The 19,726-nt window shown below is 33.3% G+C and overlaps 1 protein-coding gene and 1 long non-coding RNA gene across 5 annotated transcripts; one reads left to right on the top strand and one right to left on the bottom strand.

Moving 5' to 3' along the window:
* Window positions 1-908: 908 nt before the first annotated feature.
* Window positions 909-4,510, bottom strand: LOC127873923 (uncharacterized). Its single transcript, XR_008046438.1, has 2 exons — window positions 4,173-4,510; window positions 909-1,153 (listed from the first exon to the last, which is right to left on the bottom strand). It is a non-coding gene; the product is annotated as an uncharacterized LOC127873923 (long non-coding RNA).
* Window positions 4,511-8,915: 4,405 nt separating this feature from the next.
* On the top strand, window positions 8,916-19,481 carry LOC127871882 (uncharacterized). 4 transcript variants are annotated; one of them, XR_008045595.1, is made up of 14 exons: window positions 8,916-9,138; window positions 9,443-9,760; window positions 10,082-10,354; window positions 10,610-10,918; window positions 11,064-11,369; window positions 11,960-12,082; window positions 12,264-12,291; window positions 12,413-12,453; window positions 12,636-12,718; window positions 16,487-16,542; window positions 16,884-16,924; window positions 17,054-17,136; window positions 17,248-17,518; window positions 17,903-19,481. XR_008045595.1 is itself a non-coding variant. In XM_052415142.1 (13 exons), exons 1-13 carry the CDS (start codon window positions 9,099-9,101, stop codon window positions 17,999-18,001), a joined length of 1,800 nt encoding a protein of 599 aa, XP_052271102.1. In that variant the 5' UTR covers window positions 8,918-9,098; the 3' UTR covers window positions 18,002-19,481. The 4 variants fall into 4 exon arrangements, 3 of the variants coding, with proteins under 3 accessions (XP_052271105.1, XP_052271102.1, XP_052271104.1); XM_052415142.1 differs by lacking the exon at window positions 17,248-17,518 and having other exon boundaries at window positions 8,918-9,138; XM_052415144.1 differs by lacking the exon at window positions 17,248-17,518 and having other exon boundaries at window positions 8,918-9,138; window positions 9,406-9,760.
* Window positions 19,482-19,726: the final 245 nt, after the last annotated feature.

The raw sequence follows: 19,726 nt of genomic DNA, 5'->3' as shown, positions 1-19,726 counted from the left end.
TATTCGGATGCCGATTTTTGTTTTTAATTCCATCCCTAAAATAAAGTTACCTGAGTACAACACTTAACTAGTATTTATTTATCAAATGAAATTCATTTTTTGTCTGACTTAATTGTGGAAGTTAAAGGATTGTTGAAAACAAATAAAACATCAAATGCTGTCATTGCTGTATTGAATAACGATCGAAAAACTTCAACATTTAACAAATGGCCTGTTATTTCGTAAATTTCGTGTTTGATGAAATAATAAAATATTGGTGTACACGTGTTGTACTTACAATCGTGATGATGTCTATTCTTTTACTCGTACTATTATTGAATGTGAGCATAGAGTATTACTGAAAGTAATACAGGAAATGAACACACACACGATGTATTATTACGTACTTATGAATTGAAAGATCAAAGAAAACGCATGACACATAAACATTTATCTTCATTTCAAGATTTAATCACGTACAATTGTAGTTATGTATTACCTGTTTGATGGACCCTCAATTTGTATACTTACTGACTAGTCAAAACACTTTCATTAACAATATGATATTTGGGTCAAATCTGAAGCACTTAACTTTATGAATGTAATTGTCATGCTTTCTGCGTACCGATGTAGAAGCATTTTATTCATCTCTGTATTTGGCTCTTAAACCCTTAGTCGTAAACACATCATCCATACCGTATCATTATCTTAAAATAGTATGAAAATAATAATATTTAATGATTGTTATAATTGTAAAGCCTTTATATTTTACGAGACAGTTTTTCTAAAGAATATATAAATTGTGTATATCAGGAGGGGTAGGAGCAAAGAACAACTAGGCGTTTGCTTGAAACTCTTCTAATATTATTTTCATTGGTCGTCAGCTTCATTTGGATTTTCCTCAAGATGAAGAACAGGTTGACATATACTTCTGACTTTCTCGCATATTAAACAACTAAAATTTGCAATTATTTCTCAAATACAACAGTAATTCGCATATGTAAAGAGAATATTGCATAAGATTGTATAAGCAATTATTTCGTTAAACCAGGGTGCTACTGGATCGGATATCGTATACGCCGATCTCGACATAGATTTCCTCGAAAAGTGTAGGGCATTCGCCACGAAACCAGACTGCTACGAGCCTACAGAGTATGCCGATGTGACGACGACACTGAAAATGAGAAACCAGACTATGTGAATGTGGGAGAGATCTGTTATGACAATCTTCAATAGCAAAAACCCGGTCTCTGGACAGGCTAGCTTTTGGGATAAAGCGCTGGCTAAAATCTGACAATCTGACAATACTTACTGTTCAAAGCGACAAAAGCCCAAAATATACAAACACACAAAACTTTTGAAAAATTAAGCAATTGCTTCTATGCAAGTCACAACAAAACCGATAAAAATATGCACATTTGACATTATGAAGAAATTATTACCGTTTTATTTGGTTTTGCTATGATTGTGAACGTTATATATAAGTTGTGCCCGCACTGATGAGTATGATACAAATGTCCATGTGTTTTATTATAAAGTATAATAACAATTATGTTTGACATGGAGATCACGTGTGAAATCTCTTTTAAATGGATACACTAAAACAATGCAGTTTTTAGTTCTTCAAATATGTTGAAAACGAAAATAAATAACTCGAAATGCATGTTCTAGTTGTGGTATGGTGTCATAAAATAAAGATAATAAGTTTCGCAAAGTTAATCTCGCTAACTGATAAGCGTACTTGAAAATATTCGAGTTAAAATTGTATATATTGTAATATTTATTTAAATATTAAGTAACGGTTTACGAAAATGTTCAAGTTTGATAATTGTATTGTTATGGTAAATTGCCTTTAGGTGGCTAAAAAATACACCAGGTAAATTTTCTAGGGAATGCTAGGGAGTCGAATTATCTAACGTACGTGAAAATTATCCGCCAACGATAATCATAATACGTAAATATTGTGTTACAATTTTATGTGGCCCGATATATTCCGCAAAATTATGCTAAAGCGAATCTTAAAGGGACCGTCAACTGCGATTGACGAAAAAAGAACAGTTCTAAAATACCATATCTTTTACAATTATTAGTTTATATTGATTAAAATATCACGACTGGTATATTACATTACTTAAAAAAAGTTAATATTTTCAGTTTATTTTACATTTTCAATATTAATATTGATACAGTGTTTATCATTTTATCATGCCCATATTATGGGCAGTTACCTATAAGTATGACTTTAACTTTTGAAGGAAGACCATATGCATTGTATGCAACTTATTGAAATCAGTAAGCATATAATTGTTAAGAGGCACTTACCACTTCTACTATTTTTTATGGATGGATAAAAAATCAATTAATACATCAAACTTACTTATGACTTAACAAACAACATCGCAAGTGTCAACTTTGATCATAAACTAACGACATGGCTTTTAAAAGCGACATGTCTTATTCATTTGACGATCTTTTGTAACCTTCCTTGCGTGCACAATTTTGTATTTTGGCCAGACTATAGTGAACAAATGTTTAGAATATCCATAAAAGAAATATGCCTTAATAGGATTATCTCAAGTGACCTTGACATTTAGGCAATCGACTTTGCTGTAACAAATGTTGTTTACGACACGTCGTCTTGATACGACGATAATGTGTGCCAATATGTCGGGAATCAATGATTAACATTTCGTTTATGTTAATCGCTACGAATACATAATTTGAAAATTATTTTGATTATATACTGCGAAATTATTTCTTGTTACACAAGTGGCGTACAATTGAAATGGAACACGAAATTCTTCAAGTGAATGTGGATGTTAAAATATGTACGTTGCTTGCAAAAAAAATCGACATTTGAAACAAGGGTAGGTTTGTCGGCCATGCCTTTTCCAGGAACCTTTTTACGATACCCAAGTCATTACCCACTTTAAGACGGATGTTCGGCAAACAATTTGCTAATATTTCTTTAACGTTATATTATTTGTAAAGTGTGTTAAGTTATAGCACTTTAGCAAAAATGACCGAATGCAACAAAACCGACAACACAGAAAAAGCAACATAAAATACCAAAGAAAATTAAGTGTCAGCACATTTTAGGTCGGCCATGTTAGTTGGAACAAACACCAATTTTAAGACTTGTATACGCAGCAATCAACAGTCGAATATAGCTTGCATCTATATACTTTTAAAATTTGATAATAACTCAGTTGAAAATATAAATGCAAGATCACTTTGCATTTAATGTGGTATTATTAATATTCATCGTAAGTGTTTAATGTCTAGTAATGGATTAACAATAATTAAAGTTGCACGTGATATATCTTCAAAGTCAGCTCGCCTTTTACCCCAAATAGAATCTCATGCAATTATAAGCCGGTAAAAAAAATATTGAATCGTTAAACATTGAAAACGCCGAGATATCTCCATTACTTCAACATTATATTAAAAAGAGGTTACTTTAAATGTTCAAATAAAACCTAACCACAATTGAGAACACAGTTTTCATTCTGCAAAAAAATGAAATCGATTATACCAACTAGACCATTCACCATAGTGAAATAAATCGCATGGCGCACGTGATATTTATAAGCTAGTGCACATAATATACAACGCTAAATTAACTATTTCATATGTTACCTTTATGCTACAGTATTTTTTGTGCAAAGGCGTATTCAATATATCAATAAGAACATATTAAGAACATCAATCTATAAAGAACTGCAAATGTATATACACCACACATATGATAACATACCAACAAATACCCAATTGGTTTGACGTAAGTTTAAAATAATATTTTAATAAAACTAATACATGTTTATTAAAATAAATATTTTATGACACATAACTAAACACAATAAGTAACATGTTCATTCATAAAATAAAATCTTTTTTATTCACTTGAGATACTCTAAACTGTAGTATGAACATCTATACATGAACACATCGCTAAAGGTAAAGATATTATAGTTACATTAGAGTGTAAGCATATTAAGTTTACCTATAATATTATGCAAATGAAGACGATATATCATAAAGTTTGTAAGAAGTAAATGTATAGATGAATATGGGCCCTATATTAAACTTGAATGAATGCATTTGCACCCTCGCATTTGTAGAATGTGATCGACATTATCAACAGGTAAGTTTTCATTTAAGGTATTTAATATTTCGAAGAAATGTATACTTACTTACTTATTCCTCTTCGCCCTGTTCGGAGCATAGGGCCTTTACCACAGCTCTCCATCTGGTTCGGTCCATGGCCCGGGCTTTCGCTTCTCCCCATGACATCTTTATGTTCTTGGAGGAGAGTAGGTTTATCCGCAGATTTCTCTGTTTCATGCGCTCTCCCCCGGGTCGATACCGTAAATCTTCATGTCGTGTTGCTGTGGTTTGGGTTTCTGTAGCGTAGTTTGTTTTACGTGGTCGGGGTGCTGACCCTACGCACAACCCTCCTCCTTTTTCATCTCGGGCTTGGGACCGGCATTGGCGGAGTTCGAAGAAATGTATAATTTACTTTAAATAATCTATACATGCAACGCTAAAACATTACTTGATTTGTTATTTAATTGCACATCAATTACGATCGCTGTGATTCGCTCTGCCTACGTGACAATCGATACGTTTAAGACACACAGTGACCAAAGGCATTAACTTCCGTTTCAACTAGGAAACATTTAACAAGTGTATAAAACTATACATCTTTATTATATTATAGCCGTGTAATGAGCGTTTGACATTTGACATTTTTACAGGTATTGGTATTGGTAAGACATGTTTCTTTAATTATAGCTTTGGGATTTAAAAAATTAACAGGAAAGAAAAATACACAAATGAACAATTATGTTAAAACATACTTATATAGTATTATTTTACACACGAGACTATTACTGCTTAAAAGTTATCCTACAATGTAAGCCTTTTGTAATCTACAGATCTATGAATTTTAGCTTTATTTATTGTATTTGAATATTTTCCGATACTAAATTTGCCCTCAACATGTTCCCGCATGTTAAAACGTCACACCCAGTAAAAAAAAGACCTGAACATTCTCATAGTAAGTAAAATTCCATGTTAAGGTTCTGTTAAGGATTTAAATTTTATTCTATTCATATTATTCTCAGGCAAATCAAATGATTATATGTAAACAAAATGTTATTGGTAATAAATTATACACAATGAGCAATAATATGAAAGTGTGTTGTTACCTTTAATGTTTCAATTTGTTTAAAATTAAAAAGAGCTATGTGAAAATTATTAGCATTTAGATGTTCAATAATTTCAAAATGTTTTCACGTATCATATCAAATGACTGTGTTTTTTAGGATATGGACATATCAAGAAACATCACTGGAAAGTTTAAGGTCACCGCATCCAATCTTCAGAAGGCCAAGAAAAAAAATAACTCTGTTTCCATAGAAGCCTCCTTAATCAAACATTATGATGTTTAAATGACTGTCAATGACGATGAATGCTGGTCACAACATTTGGTGAATGCATCTGTAATTGTTAAATAAACGTTGGAAAAACTAACTGTTCGTATCATTTTACAAATCGATTAATGCAACAATCCACTTCTGCTCATATTTGTAAAATAATGTTTTTGTCCGCAAATGTTGTTTCATGGCAAAGATTATTAAATAAATATAAAGATTCATCAATAAACAGAAGTGTAACTCTAGCTGCTGGAGCAGTATTGTATACTTATTATATACAATGTGTTAATCCTTTATTTAAATCAAATGACCGATTGCCAAAACAGTACGAAACAGCACAATGCGAAACAACATATACACACAGAGAAGAATACAGTGCATTTTTTTTGTAAATACTATAGATATTCAATTTAAATATAAAATATGTTTTAAGGATAGGATTTTATGATTAGCATTTGATGTTAGTTACAAGGGCTTTAAAATATGACCTTTAAAAGGACCTTTTCTTGTTTGGGTAAATTTACAAAATTAAAACAAATTGTTTCAGATTCGCAATTTTCGTTGTAGTTATGTAGTCACAATCCTTAGTATTACGAACATTCAGGTTAAATGTTTCTGCAACAACTACCGGTAAATATCCCTGTATCTATTACATATTTGTATATAAAACGTTATATGTCTTCTAAGTCCTTGAGTATAGTAAGTAAATTATTTTGTCCTGCATGTCAACAATTTTATGGCAGTTCTTCCTTTTGAACTCGCCTGAGCACAATGTGTTAATGGCGAACTATTGCTGTTGGTAGCTATCCGGCGTCTGTCGTTGTGTGTCGTCCATGGTGAACAATTTTCTTAAAACGACATCTAAACTGCTTTGCAGATTTTCAGAAACTTTCACATAAATGATTCTTTGGTGACCCTCTAAAAGTTGTTCAGATCATTTCGATCCGCTGCATATATAGGTCACAAAGGCTTAAAAACATTTTGAAAATGGACACGTGAGAAATCTCTTAAAATGCATGTCTCCGATGTTCAACATTTGATGGTTTAACATGGTATAGTGGTCCACTGGAGAGTTTGTTGAATTTATTCCCTAAGGATCGGAAATGGCCTAGCCCCAGGGCTAACATGATTTATATAGACTAATATGTCAACATTACTCAAAATCTTTTATTTGAATACAATATTTTGCATATAACATAGTAGTGTTGTCCCTGGTCAAGTTTACGAGTATTCAAAACATGCACCTTGGGTCGAAATTGTTCCCACACTCCTGGTGGTAACTTATTTTCCTTATATTTGTATAGTGAGCGCTTAAAAATCCACAAAGCCCAGAGGTTTAATATTTGGCTAGTAACATCTTACTGAAGTTCTCTAGAATTTGTTTTTAAAACATTTTCCCCGTCCTGTGGGTTAATTTTTTCTGGTACATGTATATACTTGAAACTTCAAAAATCTCATCGGAAATTGCAAGGTCTTGAGGTTTTGCATTTGGCTCTTAATATCGTATGCTTGTTTCAATCATGTCTCTGGGGTCCATTTGTACCATATATATGGGGTCTGTTGAATTTATGTCCATGGGGCTCCGCTATTATTTTCCTAAATGTACATTCTGAAAGCTGAAATATTCTCTCAAACGACAAGGTCAAGAGGTATTCGTTAGATGTGCCCCACAGAGTCAAAATTAACCGCTTTCGTGAGGTAACTTGTTCTCCTCATATGCATTTAGTGAAGTTTGCTAAGTCGTTTGGTCCCAAACTACTTACTTGAATGATAACCCAGATATTTTATCATAAGCATCATGTAGTGGTCTTGTGCAACGTTTGTTTAAATTTTGCGCCTGGGATAAAACCTGGCAAAGCCTCAGGGGTTCACATGATAATTGATTAAAAAATATATTTAATAGATTATAAGGTTTGGTATTCGGTATATATCGTCATATATATGTCTTCTACAAACTAAATTTATTCAAAACTTTACCATCTGGCAAAACTTGACCGGCCATGTAAGTAGTTGTATTCCTATTTGAATACAATTTAAAAAATGTCCAATCTAAGATAGCTCAAGTATTAAAATGTGATTTTAGATGAGCGATTTAGGACCAGTATTGCCCTTTTGTTTTTAGAGAGTAGTGACAGATGATTCTACAAGTGTACCTTGTCGTAAACGGACTGCATTCAAAGCGAACATGTGTGAAATAAGTAGACGTTTACAATAACTTGATATGAAGCACTTATATTGATGAATACTACGCCACTGTTAAATATCCGCGTGATGTAGAGAGATTTCCATATAGACAAGTGAAACATGTATTTTATTTGCCTTCAGTGTATAAAACGAATATTCTATGAATAAAAACAAACAAAACCATGTTTGGCCATAATCCACAGGCTTTACATCATCGATGTATACACAATACGTTTCTGTTGCATTTTTGTATTTATTGTCCACACATTCAATTACTTACATGCACTTCCGGAAAATGGATTGATTTTATTATTAAATATTGCGATTAGAGATGTATTTATGTAACTGCTTTTCAACTTAAATAAAATGAGCATGTTGCACCGCAAACTTTGAACACCACTTAGGGTTACATGGAAGATATTTGTTGGTTTCGGTAGATAACCGATTTTAATTCTCCAGTCATCGGATAAATTAATTTTCTTCATGATTGGCGCAGGGCACCACGAGTGAATATATTTTGTATGATCACGAGTGGAAAAAATCTTCATGAAACAATGTATTGTGTTGTTATTTAATGCTTTCAAACGTTTATTTACATTTGAAATTTATTTCTGGACAAAATGTCGATAACATTATAACGTCATGAGTTGAACAATGACGTCTTTTTACAGTAAAACTGAGAACTATCAATTATTTTCAAAGTTATTTTTAGCCGTTTGAAAACATTAATTACCAGTTTTAAATCAGTCATAGTGCCTTATAAATAACACAAAAGCATGCACTAAATACGTAATAGTCACAACGCGGTGATAACTAAAAACACACTATTTAACAATTTAACTGAACAGATTTTATTAACAACATGCCAACCCAATTATTGTTTTTAAAGTTTTACAGCGGGAAAAAGCGGTCCATCGTAAAATAACATGAATTAGCAAACGTATCGATCGTAAAACAGTTTTGTTTTCAAGAAATTTTACTGTTTCAAGGATTTCTCAACATATTGATAAATATTTGTCTTCTTACAAACTTTTTAAATTAATAACACGCCTCGTTATATGACAAGAAGACTGCGTTTGCCAGTATATTGCTAGTTTAATCATTTGTATCTTAAAACAACTGTTCTACCATATTATTAAGTCCACCCAGGAATGCTTAGAAAGACCCAAACACATGGAAACCTTTAATGTTTATGCGACAAATCATTTGCCTAATTCAAATATGTATGGTTTCACCCTGCAATACTTTCATAAGCGACACTCCTTTTTCAAAGACTGATTTCGCAATATGTTCAATGCGAAAGACTTTGATATTTCAGAATCTCATTATCCACGCGACTTACATTTCCTGCCGCCGCTTTTACTGACATGATGTGCATTTTATATTAATACATGCCTAAGCAATAGGAGGAAGAATATGGATGAAAAATAAATTCAGTCCGATTCAAATAAAATAATATCTATTTGAGTGAATTTTAGGAATTTTTAAAGTGATACAATGGCGGTGGGCAAGTCCTGGATTTTCTTCTTTTTGTCAGGTATGGCTTTTTTTTCTCTCCTTTTGTTATTGTTTATCTGTAGGCATGTTAGCCATTTCATGATATTTATAGTTAATGTAATGTGTCGGTTAAATAACGCCAATAAAACCTTAATGAGAACGCATGGAAATGACAAATAATATATATTGTTTGCATTAATCGCGTTTTTGCTACTAGAGCGCTTTTAACATTTGAATACACATATATTAATGAAATTGAGCCAAAATATATACATAAATTAAATCGGAGAATATACGATCTGAATAGCAAACACTAAAGCAGAATAATAGCCCTGATTGTTTAGTATCGCTGGCTTGGAAACGAACACACGCGCTGATGAATTTGACGATCATCCAACCAGCGTTTGTCGGCCGCGATGTGAAATTACAACTGTTCATAGAAAACGGGCTTAATCTGTCCTTCTCAAAAGAAAACATGGAAATGAGGGTGAAGTTGCATAACGAGTCACACTTTAAAGTGATCGAATCCTATCGGATTCAGGATGTGACAATTGCAGCCGTCACAATGATATTGATAAATGTGAACAAGAGTTGGAACATGGCGCATGTCCAAGTAAACTGCTCAGGGATGGTGTCCAATACAGGGCAACTGATCTTGCAGAGTATGTACATGCATGTTTACTGCCATATTAAATGTTAGTGTCCTAACACTTTAAAACAATATACGTATCCAGGATATCGTTTAAGTCATGTTGATCATTTACGCCCATTAACCTCGCTGTTTACATCGTTTATATGATAAAAAGAACAAACATTTATGAAGTAAGAATTATGATAAGTAAATGAAGTAACAGCACACAAACATTTTAAAATTATGTTGATGATATTATGTTTAATATACGTTCACATTAATTTCACACGCCAATATGTTGAAGTACATTAATGAGAAGGCTTTTAGGCATTTCAATTTCACCATCCCATAGGTCAACCGGAACTTAGCCCTTTCTGTTTACCGGATGTCTGCGCTAGTTGCCTGTGTGTATACCCAGGAGATTCACCACGATGTGAAACATCGGGAACCAACGTTTCTCTATTGCTTGATGGTCACCTGATTGCCATTAAAAGCGATGGGCATATCTACACCGCACGTGATATTGCTATCACGGATGGGGATCACCAAAGGGAAATTGATTGCACGGCTTCGTTTGCAGATAGCCTCGTTACATTCTCTGCAAAAGCTACGGTCTTTGTTATCTGTATGGCTGCATTAGTGATGTTAAATAATGATAATATATAAGATTTGTGCTGTTTATTTACAGTTTTCTTAACGAATAAATTTTTCATAAATGTATGTGCACGTTATGAAGTTATTCTCCTAACTTCTCTTTGCTATTGAGTATTATTAATAATATTATTTTGAAAACAAAAAATTAAAATTATTTGTGATAATGTTATCAATATTAACGGTAGGGTATATTTATTCACCTGTTTCGACTTGCTGTTTCAATAAGTACCACCTGCTTTCTCCACGCTGCACATCTCCGAGCTGAGAGAAGGGGCGCCGTCAAATGTAACGTGCGTCGCATCGCATGGCAGACCGCCACCGAAACTGCGCATGTACTTGGACGAGGATATGGTGAATGGTTCCAATCAGGTCGACAGATACGACATTCAGTCACAGACCTACAGCAGTATTATCAGTCTCACTTCCGTGGACAGAGCTTGGAATAAGAAGGTTTTAAAGTGCACGTGTTTGGTACTGGGAAAAGGCTTGGAATACGTACCACATTCCTCAGCGACAGGCATTGTAGATTACCAATGTATGCTAATAGAAGTATCATATTGTGACAACATATTACATAAAATAAGAAACACTATGCCTCATTTTCACTTCTTATATTCGAAATATCTAGCTTTCTTCGAAACTATTTATGGGACATATTAAAACCATTCCGATTATTTCAGATCCACCATCTATGGTTCAGCTATTCATTACGAAAACACCAGCAAAGAGTCCATTCTTGTACAGTGCACGTGTAGAATGTCTTGCCCATGACTTTAACGCTGTGTGTTCAATTGATTGGACTTCTGACATCAGCAATCTTAAGCTCGGCGCTCAAAGTCACGTGTCGAATACAAGTGCTGCGTCCAAGGTGCAGCTTGACGTATCTGCAGAGATGGAAGGACGACAGATAGGTTGCCGTGTACACTGTGGAGAATTCGACGCTGATATCACCAATTATCTAATCTTGGGTGATACCTCTGACACAAGTATGCCAACCATGTTATAACATAGTTCTTAATCACATAGTAGTAAAGGCCAAGCAAAATATCAAGACAATGAAGCGTATCATTATCTGAATGATCTACTAAAATTTCATCTCTTTTCCATTAAACGCAATGTTTATATTCATTTTTTTCTCGAAATAAAAACTGCTAAAAAAATCGTCAAATGGAATCAATATGAGCATTGGGTAAAATACATATTGATAATGCTCGTGATTTTGCCTTAACTAATACAAACACATATCTAGTGCCGTGTCGAGCACTCGTTGAAATGCGTTTCCTACCAAGCCTCAATCACACATTCCCGATGTTTACCGGTGCTTTGGACCGGACAGCTTTTCGATTTCAGTCGAGACAATATTCTGAGATTCAGATGAGCATTCATTTTCTATCAAAATATCGAAAAGTACGCGAAAGGGTCTCGAAAGAAACCGATTTCGCAGAATGAGAATCAATAATGTCCCGATTTTGCCGACTTCTATTATTTGTACGTTAGCGCTGGCGGGAATGTGTGACAGAGGATGTAACTAGAAATTGGTTTGATTTAATCATTAAATGACAGTACTTATTATCAGATAGTAGTTCTGGCAACTTCTTCCTTATGTCGTTGGTGCTGACCATTGCTGCAGAACTAGTGACGCTGATGTTTTGCGGTTTACTGATTTACTGTATTGTGTCCAAATGCAATCAATGTCGACGTATGTATCTTTTTTACACGTTAAATTTTAAATTGTACTTCTGTTTTCAACTGAATTTATTTTACGAGTTATGGATTGTGCGGTTGCTTTTTTGCGGTGATGCATTTTATTAAGTACCACATTGTATGTTGGAAAGTACGGAACTATTATATGTGACTAACTGGAATTTTATGTTTTATAGGGGAGTCAAAGAAAATTACTCAATACACGTGAGTATCTAGAAATGAATGCAAATGAAAAAAGTATTTAAACTCACTAAAAGGTCCAAACTGATTATATTATAGTTATAGTATTTTTTTAAAGCTGATGTAGACAGTTTGTTGATTTTAGGTTACCTGGAGATGTAGAGTCGGAGCAGGAACAATACCGGGGTAGGTGTGCAAGAAACTATACGCATATTCATTTTTAAAAATTAAAGTCACAACATATTTAAATAGCCTGAAATACTATTGAGGTAATATTTTCATGATTAAATGAACGTCTACTTTTAGCAAAACTATTCTTATAACTGAAAGGAACAAAAAGCAAACGCGAATATTCCTTTATTACGCAGATAACATGCACAGCCAGGAAAATACTAACCAAGATTATCGTGCAATCGAAGAGAACCAACAAGGGGCAACTGGAGCCAGTCAGGTTCTCTAATGTTCCTATCCTTTCATTCAATGATTTTTTTTACTGAGTTATGATTGTAACTCATCGATAGTTGCGTGCATGTGTACTTGAATAGTTTCAAAAGAATGCTTATTGAAATATATTAATAATCATTGTAATACAACAAAACCTGGAAATACTGTACAAAACACTGTTATTGTATTGTATGATGTATATGTTACTTAACATTTAAGCTTTTCGTTAATGTAAACATACAATATTATTGTGTTCAGGTTAGAAAGAAACAGTAACTTTTGCTTTTCGTAATTTTGTTCATGTTTATGCTTTTTTTAATATGTTCTACTTATAAAACATGCATAAATTATTTAGAACACACAATTAACTCCAACAGCAATTTAGCACGCGGTTACCATTTTTTTAAGTTGTACAGTATTACTGTACGCTAAAGATGTTATATCTTTTTTTTTCATATTTAACTCATTAAAATACTAGAACTTGTTTCTACGTACAATTAACAATTATTTTATGTTTGGAAATTCTATCGAATTATATAAATACTAATGCAATGATTAAAGGAATAAAAATCAATGACCAAGAAATTAAGCAAACCTTTTTTGCGGACGATGCAACTTTTGTCAATGATGGATCAGCAACGTCCTTTGAAACACTAGTGGAAACCCTCCATAAATTTAGAAAAAATATCAGGACTAAACCTAAACTCAACAAAATCCACTGTAATGAGAATTGGATCTCTAAAAAACTCAAACTTTGAATATTGTACCGAAAAAAAGTTTACTTTGACATCTGATGGGGCAAAAACTCTAGGAATGAATTTGTATAATCAGCATAAACTTAATATAGAAAAAAACTTATTGCCAAAAATTAAAGACTTTGAAGCCTGCTTAAAACAGTGGCAACATAGAAAACTTACCTTAATGGGAAAAATTACTGTTATTAAAACGTTTGCATTACCAAAGTTAATTTATCCATTTTCGGTTCTCCCAAATCCACCAAAGCAAGTAATAGATGGATTAATAACAACTATGTTTAAATCTATTTGGGATGATAAACCAGACATAACATACAACAAAAAACACAAAATACAATTGATAACTGTACTGAAATGAAATGGGACAAACAATTAAATCTTAAAGAAAATACAGACTAGAAAAAAATATATACGATTCCATTTAAGTCAACGATTGATACATATCTACGCAATTTTCAATACAAGTTTTTATCTAAATAGTACCAACAAATAGATTTTTAACCAAATGTGGACTGAAATCATGTTGCTTGTGTGATTAGTGTTTTTCCCAGGCCATTTTAGCGTGGCGAAAAGCCACGCCGCCCTCCCGGATCGCCACGCTGCCCTTTTTAAAGGCAAATTTCGCCACGCGCCCTTTTTTTCAAAGGCAAATTTCGCCACGAAATTTGCCTTACGATCTAACTTGGTCCGCAAAATCAGCTTCCTTGATTGTCTGTGACGCTCCGACTGTGCTTGATTTACTCGAGAGGCGTCAACGTCTAATCGACTATATTTAATTGAGCAGATTTAATCTATAACAGTGCTCGATTAGGTCTTACTGGCTGCCCCAAAGCTGTGAATTAGTCATGCGTGAATAACCCCGTGTCAGTATCAATCGATAATGCCGGAGGCTATGTTATACCAAGCGCACTTTTCGCTCGGCAATGTGTACTCCTCCACGATATAATCATTACTTCGGAGACATTTGATGAAAAACTCGATGTTATTCTTGTGGCAATTGTGCCTTGCATGCATTATTCAGTTATATCAAAACATATTTTTTTACGCATAATTACTTTAAAATTCACAAACAAATTTATTCTTTATCGATTTCGTCTTTAAGATAATTAGATCTAATTATTGAAATAATTACCGAGACGTATACCAATTTAACAAAATACTAATCGCGTATACGATTTAACGTTGCTATGCGCACCTGTCGCTTACATCATTTGACATTTTATCAACATGGCGGACTATACAGAATTAAATTGTGACTCGGCAAAAATGGCAAATAACGTCGTAAACGATCGAACTAACGATGGAGATTATACATTAAGAAGGAATAAATGAAATGTCTGTGATAATCAACGATGCATAAAAATGTTTTAGATAGCAACAACATAATTTATTTATTTGTAATCTACTCGGTGGATGTATGTCACGGAAACGAGTGTTTGCATATTGTTAGAGATCAATTTACTCGCAATGTTATTTTAAACATCTGTCGAGATTATTGTTAGAAAATGGGATAAGACAAACATGGTTTCATTTATATGTTAGTGGATCTGTGTATAATCAGATTCATATGCATATATTGCTTTATTATGTTTGTCGTGCTGTACAGTTTATTGAAACAGCATGGAACTTAAATGTTCATTGCAAGGTAAATATATTAATATAAATCATAGTAAGTTAAATACATCTATTACCATTAAATGTGCTTGTTTATATGTTATTTTTTCCACAACTGCTTCGTGGAGCAAATAACATGGAACGTTTTTGCCCTTTTTTGCCTAAACTGCGCGCTAAAATGCCCTTTTTGAAAGTAATGCGCCATGCCCCTTTGCCCTCCTGGGAAAAACACTAGTGATTTTTGCCAATCAAATATTGAAACAATTGACCATTTATTTTGGGAATGCACCTACATTCAAGAAATATGGACACAACTGCAACACTTTCTGAAAGATGTGAACATTGACATACAATGAAGCAAAGAAATGGCCTTCTTTGGTTTTATGGACAAACAAGTATACAATCATGTTCTAAATTTTATACTAATTTTAATGAAAACGTTTATATTTAATATGAAAATTAAAACATGCATCCCAAATTTCAATATTTTTCTAAATTATCTCAAGATAAAAAGACAGACAGAAGCAGAAATTGCCCTCATTAAAAACAAATATGAAACACATAATCAAAAATGGATCCACCTCAAACAATATTTTTCAACCAGCAGAACTTCTCTTTAGTACAAATTAATTTATGCCCATGCTCTCAACCATTTAAACCTATGTTTAAAATGTCAACCGAAAGTACTAACAATACCATAATCAAGAAATATTGTACTATGTATTGTAAATGCTTTTAAATTACTTGATATTTTTCTTGGACCATTTAAACAAAAATATTTATTGTTTTTATGTATGTAAGTGCGAACGTGCATGCGTGTACGTGCGCGCGGGTGTGTGTGCGTGTGTGCGTGTGTATGTAACAGCGAGTGTGAATTCGCCTGAGTGCATGCCTTTTATTTGCCTCTCATTTGAAATGATTAAAACTGACAATAAATGTTGTATGTGTGTGAACTTTATGAATAAATGCACTGTATATTGTTTTACTCTTTTGAAAATCTAAAAAAAATTATGAACGAGAGATCCATATATGTTATATTATATTACCAATGTGTTATGTATAAACATGTAAATGCTGCATATGTATATGTCAAACATGGTAAAATAAATGAAAAATAAATTTAAAATAGATAATACAGTTGCAATAAGGTCAACAGCAGAAAGAGCTGACTCATACTTGGTAATTTACATCGTGGATATGTTTGTACACTTGTGTGTGTTTTTAATTCACGTAATCATGACCTTTGATTTCCTTGCATTAGTTTTAGAAATTATATATCCGTTTTTTTTACAAATAACACCTTCACTATTTAATCGTTTAGCAGAGAATGGTTAATGATTGTGACATCGTCGTTATTGTTTGATGCCTTCCTTGTGCTCGCTATTATGTTTTTCAATAACTCGCAGGTACAACCAGCCGGGAGGAAAGATACGAATATGCCAGAAAACTTTGTGAATTCGACGTAAGTGATTGAAGACTCGCAGGGATAATGATTAACCATGTGTAAAGAAATGTGTGTCTGTTTAACTTGTCAAGTGTCATCAAATAGCTTTTAAGATAGATGTTTTAACATCGAATTTACAAATGAAAAAAAATATTAGTACATAACGTTTCTTTTAAAAGTTTATTTAAAACACGTATAAACTACATACTTAACATTTAAAAAGAAAAACGCTTTCTTATACCAAACTGTCCCTACACTTACCTTAACCTAATCACATTTTACCTTAACATTTGAACTGCCGACGATGAAAATGTGATGTATGAATAAAGGGATGAGTTAATCAATAATTTATTTTACAGACAAATGGAAGCGACTGAAATACAGGATACAGCACTACCAGGTAAATATCTTGTGTATACCAATGGGCAATGTACATGTAGTGACGCACACGTCAACCACGCATGACAAACTATTTTACGGCATAATGGACTTATGGCTGTGAGTTGTGCATATTGTTTTTAATATTCAGAACCCGCAGATGACATTTATATGAACGACCCATATTATATTGATGTCGAAGAATCATTGGAAGAATACGTGAACGATATACAGGTAGATTAAAGTAGTTCTTGAACATTATGTATTTTAAACATGGCATAATTGTTTTTCAAACATGTATACAAGTGTGTCGCAAACACAGTAAGTATGGTTTAAATATTGTAGATCTCTTACCAAGCCAAATAAATTAAGCGTCCATTTGTCATGAAATTCTTCTTACTGCCAATTTACATCTACCTCTGACACAAGTATGGCAGTTGTCGGTTACTTGCATAAGTATGTGCACTCAGTTTTGTTGAGCCAGCTACCACAGGAAAGTGTGAGTTGGTAACCTGACCACCGTGATATGATTGGAATACCTAATGATAATTACTACTACTACTACTACTACTTACTTAACAGCACAGGCACACATCGGAAAAGAATAAATCTCGACGTAAGCTCTTCTGTACACATCCAATAATTGATAAAAGATGATTTGTTATTTTTGAACAATCGCTGTTGTAAATATCGAAATGCCATAAGACGTTACCGCACATGGCTACTTCGCTGTGTGTTATCCAGAGGGTGCTTCCTACGTCAATATTTTGCTCCCGCGTTTCATAATAAGCACGCCCGGTCCATATAAGAAAATAGGGACCGTTCCACATACTCTTGATCGACTATATCGTATATTACTGACCTAAACCGGTCATTTAGATAAAAAGGACAAATTTATGTGAGGGGTATACAACTGCTACTATTGATACTGCTACTTCTTCTACTACTTTTTATATTAATAATATTTATGAAAACAATTCTTTTTGTTTTTCAAACTTAGCGCCCTACGTCAGAGCTGTACGTTAACATAACCTATAAAGTTGGGATTCAACAGCCATCTGAGGACGATATCTACGCCAATGGCCCGGATCAGCAATGAATTTACGTGCCCTTGGGGACGTGAATTACCATCCTTAAAAATTGTTTGCACACAAAGTCAATGTCATACTAACCTGTGTTATTTACCGCAAATAATTATGGGTATTTAACAAACTATTTTCAATATCCAATATGAATGACTCTTACTTTCGATATGGAACAATACACAATGAAAATGTTTTAAACTTGTTTTATTGACTCAAACAATATGTCAGTTGTTAGAGTGAGTTACTAGTTTGTCGGGGATCGTAAGTTCAAACCCCATACCGGCCGTAAGTGAGTTACCAGCAATTGCATAAATAGTTTAATTTATTAACTGGTGTATTTCTATCGCAAACAAGCGGATACGAAGTACGAAGTGATGTTAAGGTTTGTATACAATGATCTTTAATCGTTTAAAGGGATCTTTTCACGCTTTGGTAAATTGACAAAATTGAAAAAAGTTGTTTCAGATTCGCACATTTTCGTTTTAGTTATGATATTTGTGAGGAAACAGTAATACTGAACATTTACCATGGTCTAATATAGCCATTATATGCATCTTTTGACGATTTTAAAACCTAAAAATTATAAAGCGTTGCAACGCGAAACGATTGAATAATTTGGAGAGTTCTGTTTTTGTCGTTAAATTTTGTGAAACTACGAAGATTGCTTATATAAGGTATAAAATACGTCAAGTATGTGTTCTCGGCGGAATAGCTCAGTAGGCTAAAGCGTTTTTACTTCAGGACTCTGGCAGGACTCCAGGGGTCACTGGTTCGAAACCTGCTCCGGGCAATGTTCTATTCCTTTTTTTAATTTTATTCTTGATTTTTTACTGGAGCTTTTACGATCCAATGTTTACATTTATCAATATAAAGCATTTAATGAATAAGTTAAAAAAGCCAAAATCTGTGAAAAGGCCCCTTTAAGGCGCTTCATTGCGTAATGCGCTGTAACATTGGAGCGACTTTGTGCTCCGAGTTTTGTGCGAGTTCTGCGGTCTTAAAGCGGAAGAGATCGTCGATTGAATTGCTTGGAAGAGACATTGGATCAAGTTAATTTTAACTTTTTTTTCGATATGCAAAATCGTTTCGACAAGTAATACCTACTTCCAGAGTTTACGTGTTTATGCAAATCTAAACAACCAAACAAGCAGCAAACTCTTGCCATGTATTTTAATTGAGTAAATGTTTTATAATGTTATGTTATTATTCTCATTCTTGCTTCATAATATAATGTGTATTTTTTAGTATGAAGATGTACTATAGTATAAGTATAAATACACTGTGTCTGTCTGTCTGTGTGTCCGTCTGGTAGAAAGATTGCAATCTGACAGAAATAAAGCTATGTATATACCTTAAGAATTAATCCACACAAACCTGTTGGTTATTATTACGATTAATATCGTACGTGTGAACACACTTGAATTCTCGCACTGCAAATACTTCTATTGTAACTTCTTTTTATTGAATAAATGAAATATGTCGTACACACTCGTCCACTTTGTTTATTTCAATTATTCAAATACTATACATGTATCAGTAGTAGTTTTATATGTGTGCTATAATTCCGCTGTAATCTAATTATGCTTTTCACATTTCAGTCGATTTATTGAATATAGTGCTTTAATAATGTCAACTATGCAAACACTGATATATGACATGTGCCGTATCTACTCATTGAACTTTTATCCTTTCACATTAAATAAACCATAAAACCGTATAAAATAAAATTATATAGCTTG

Source organism: Dreissena polymorpha, chromosome 3 (assembly GCF_020536995.1).
Source record: "Dreissena polymorpha isolate Duluth1 chromosome 3, UMN_Dpol_1.0, whole genome shotgun sequence".
In the NCBI taxonomy this organism is placed as follows: domain Eukaryota; kingdom Metazoa; phylum Mollusca; class Bivalvia; order Myida; family Dreissenidae; genus Dreissena; species Dreissena polymorpha.
This window is presented reverse-complemented; position numbering and strand designations above follow the sequence as displayed.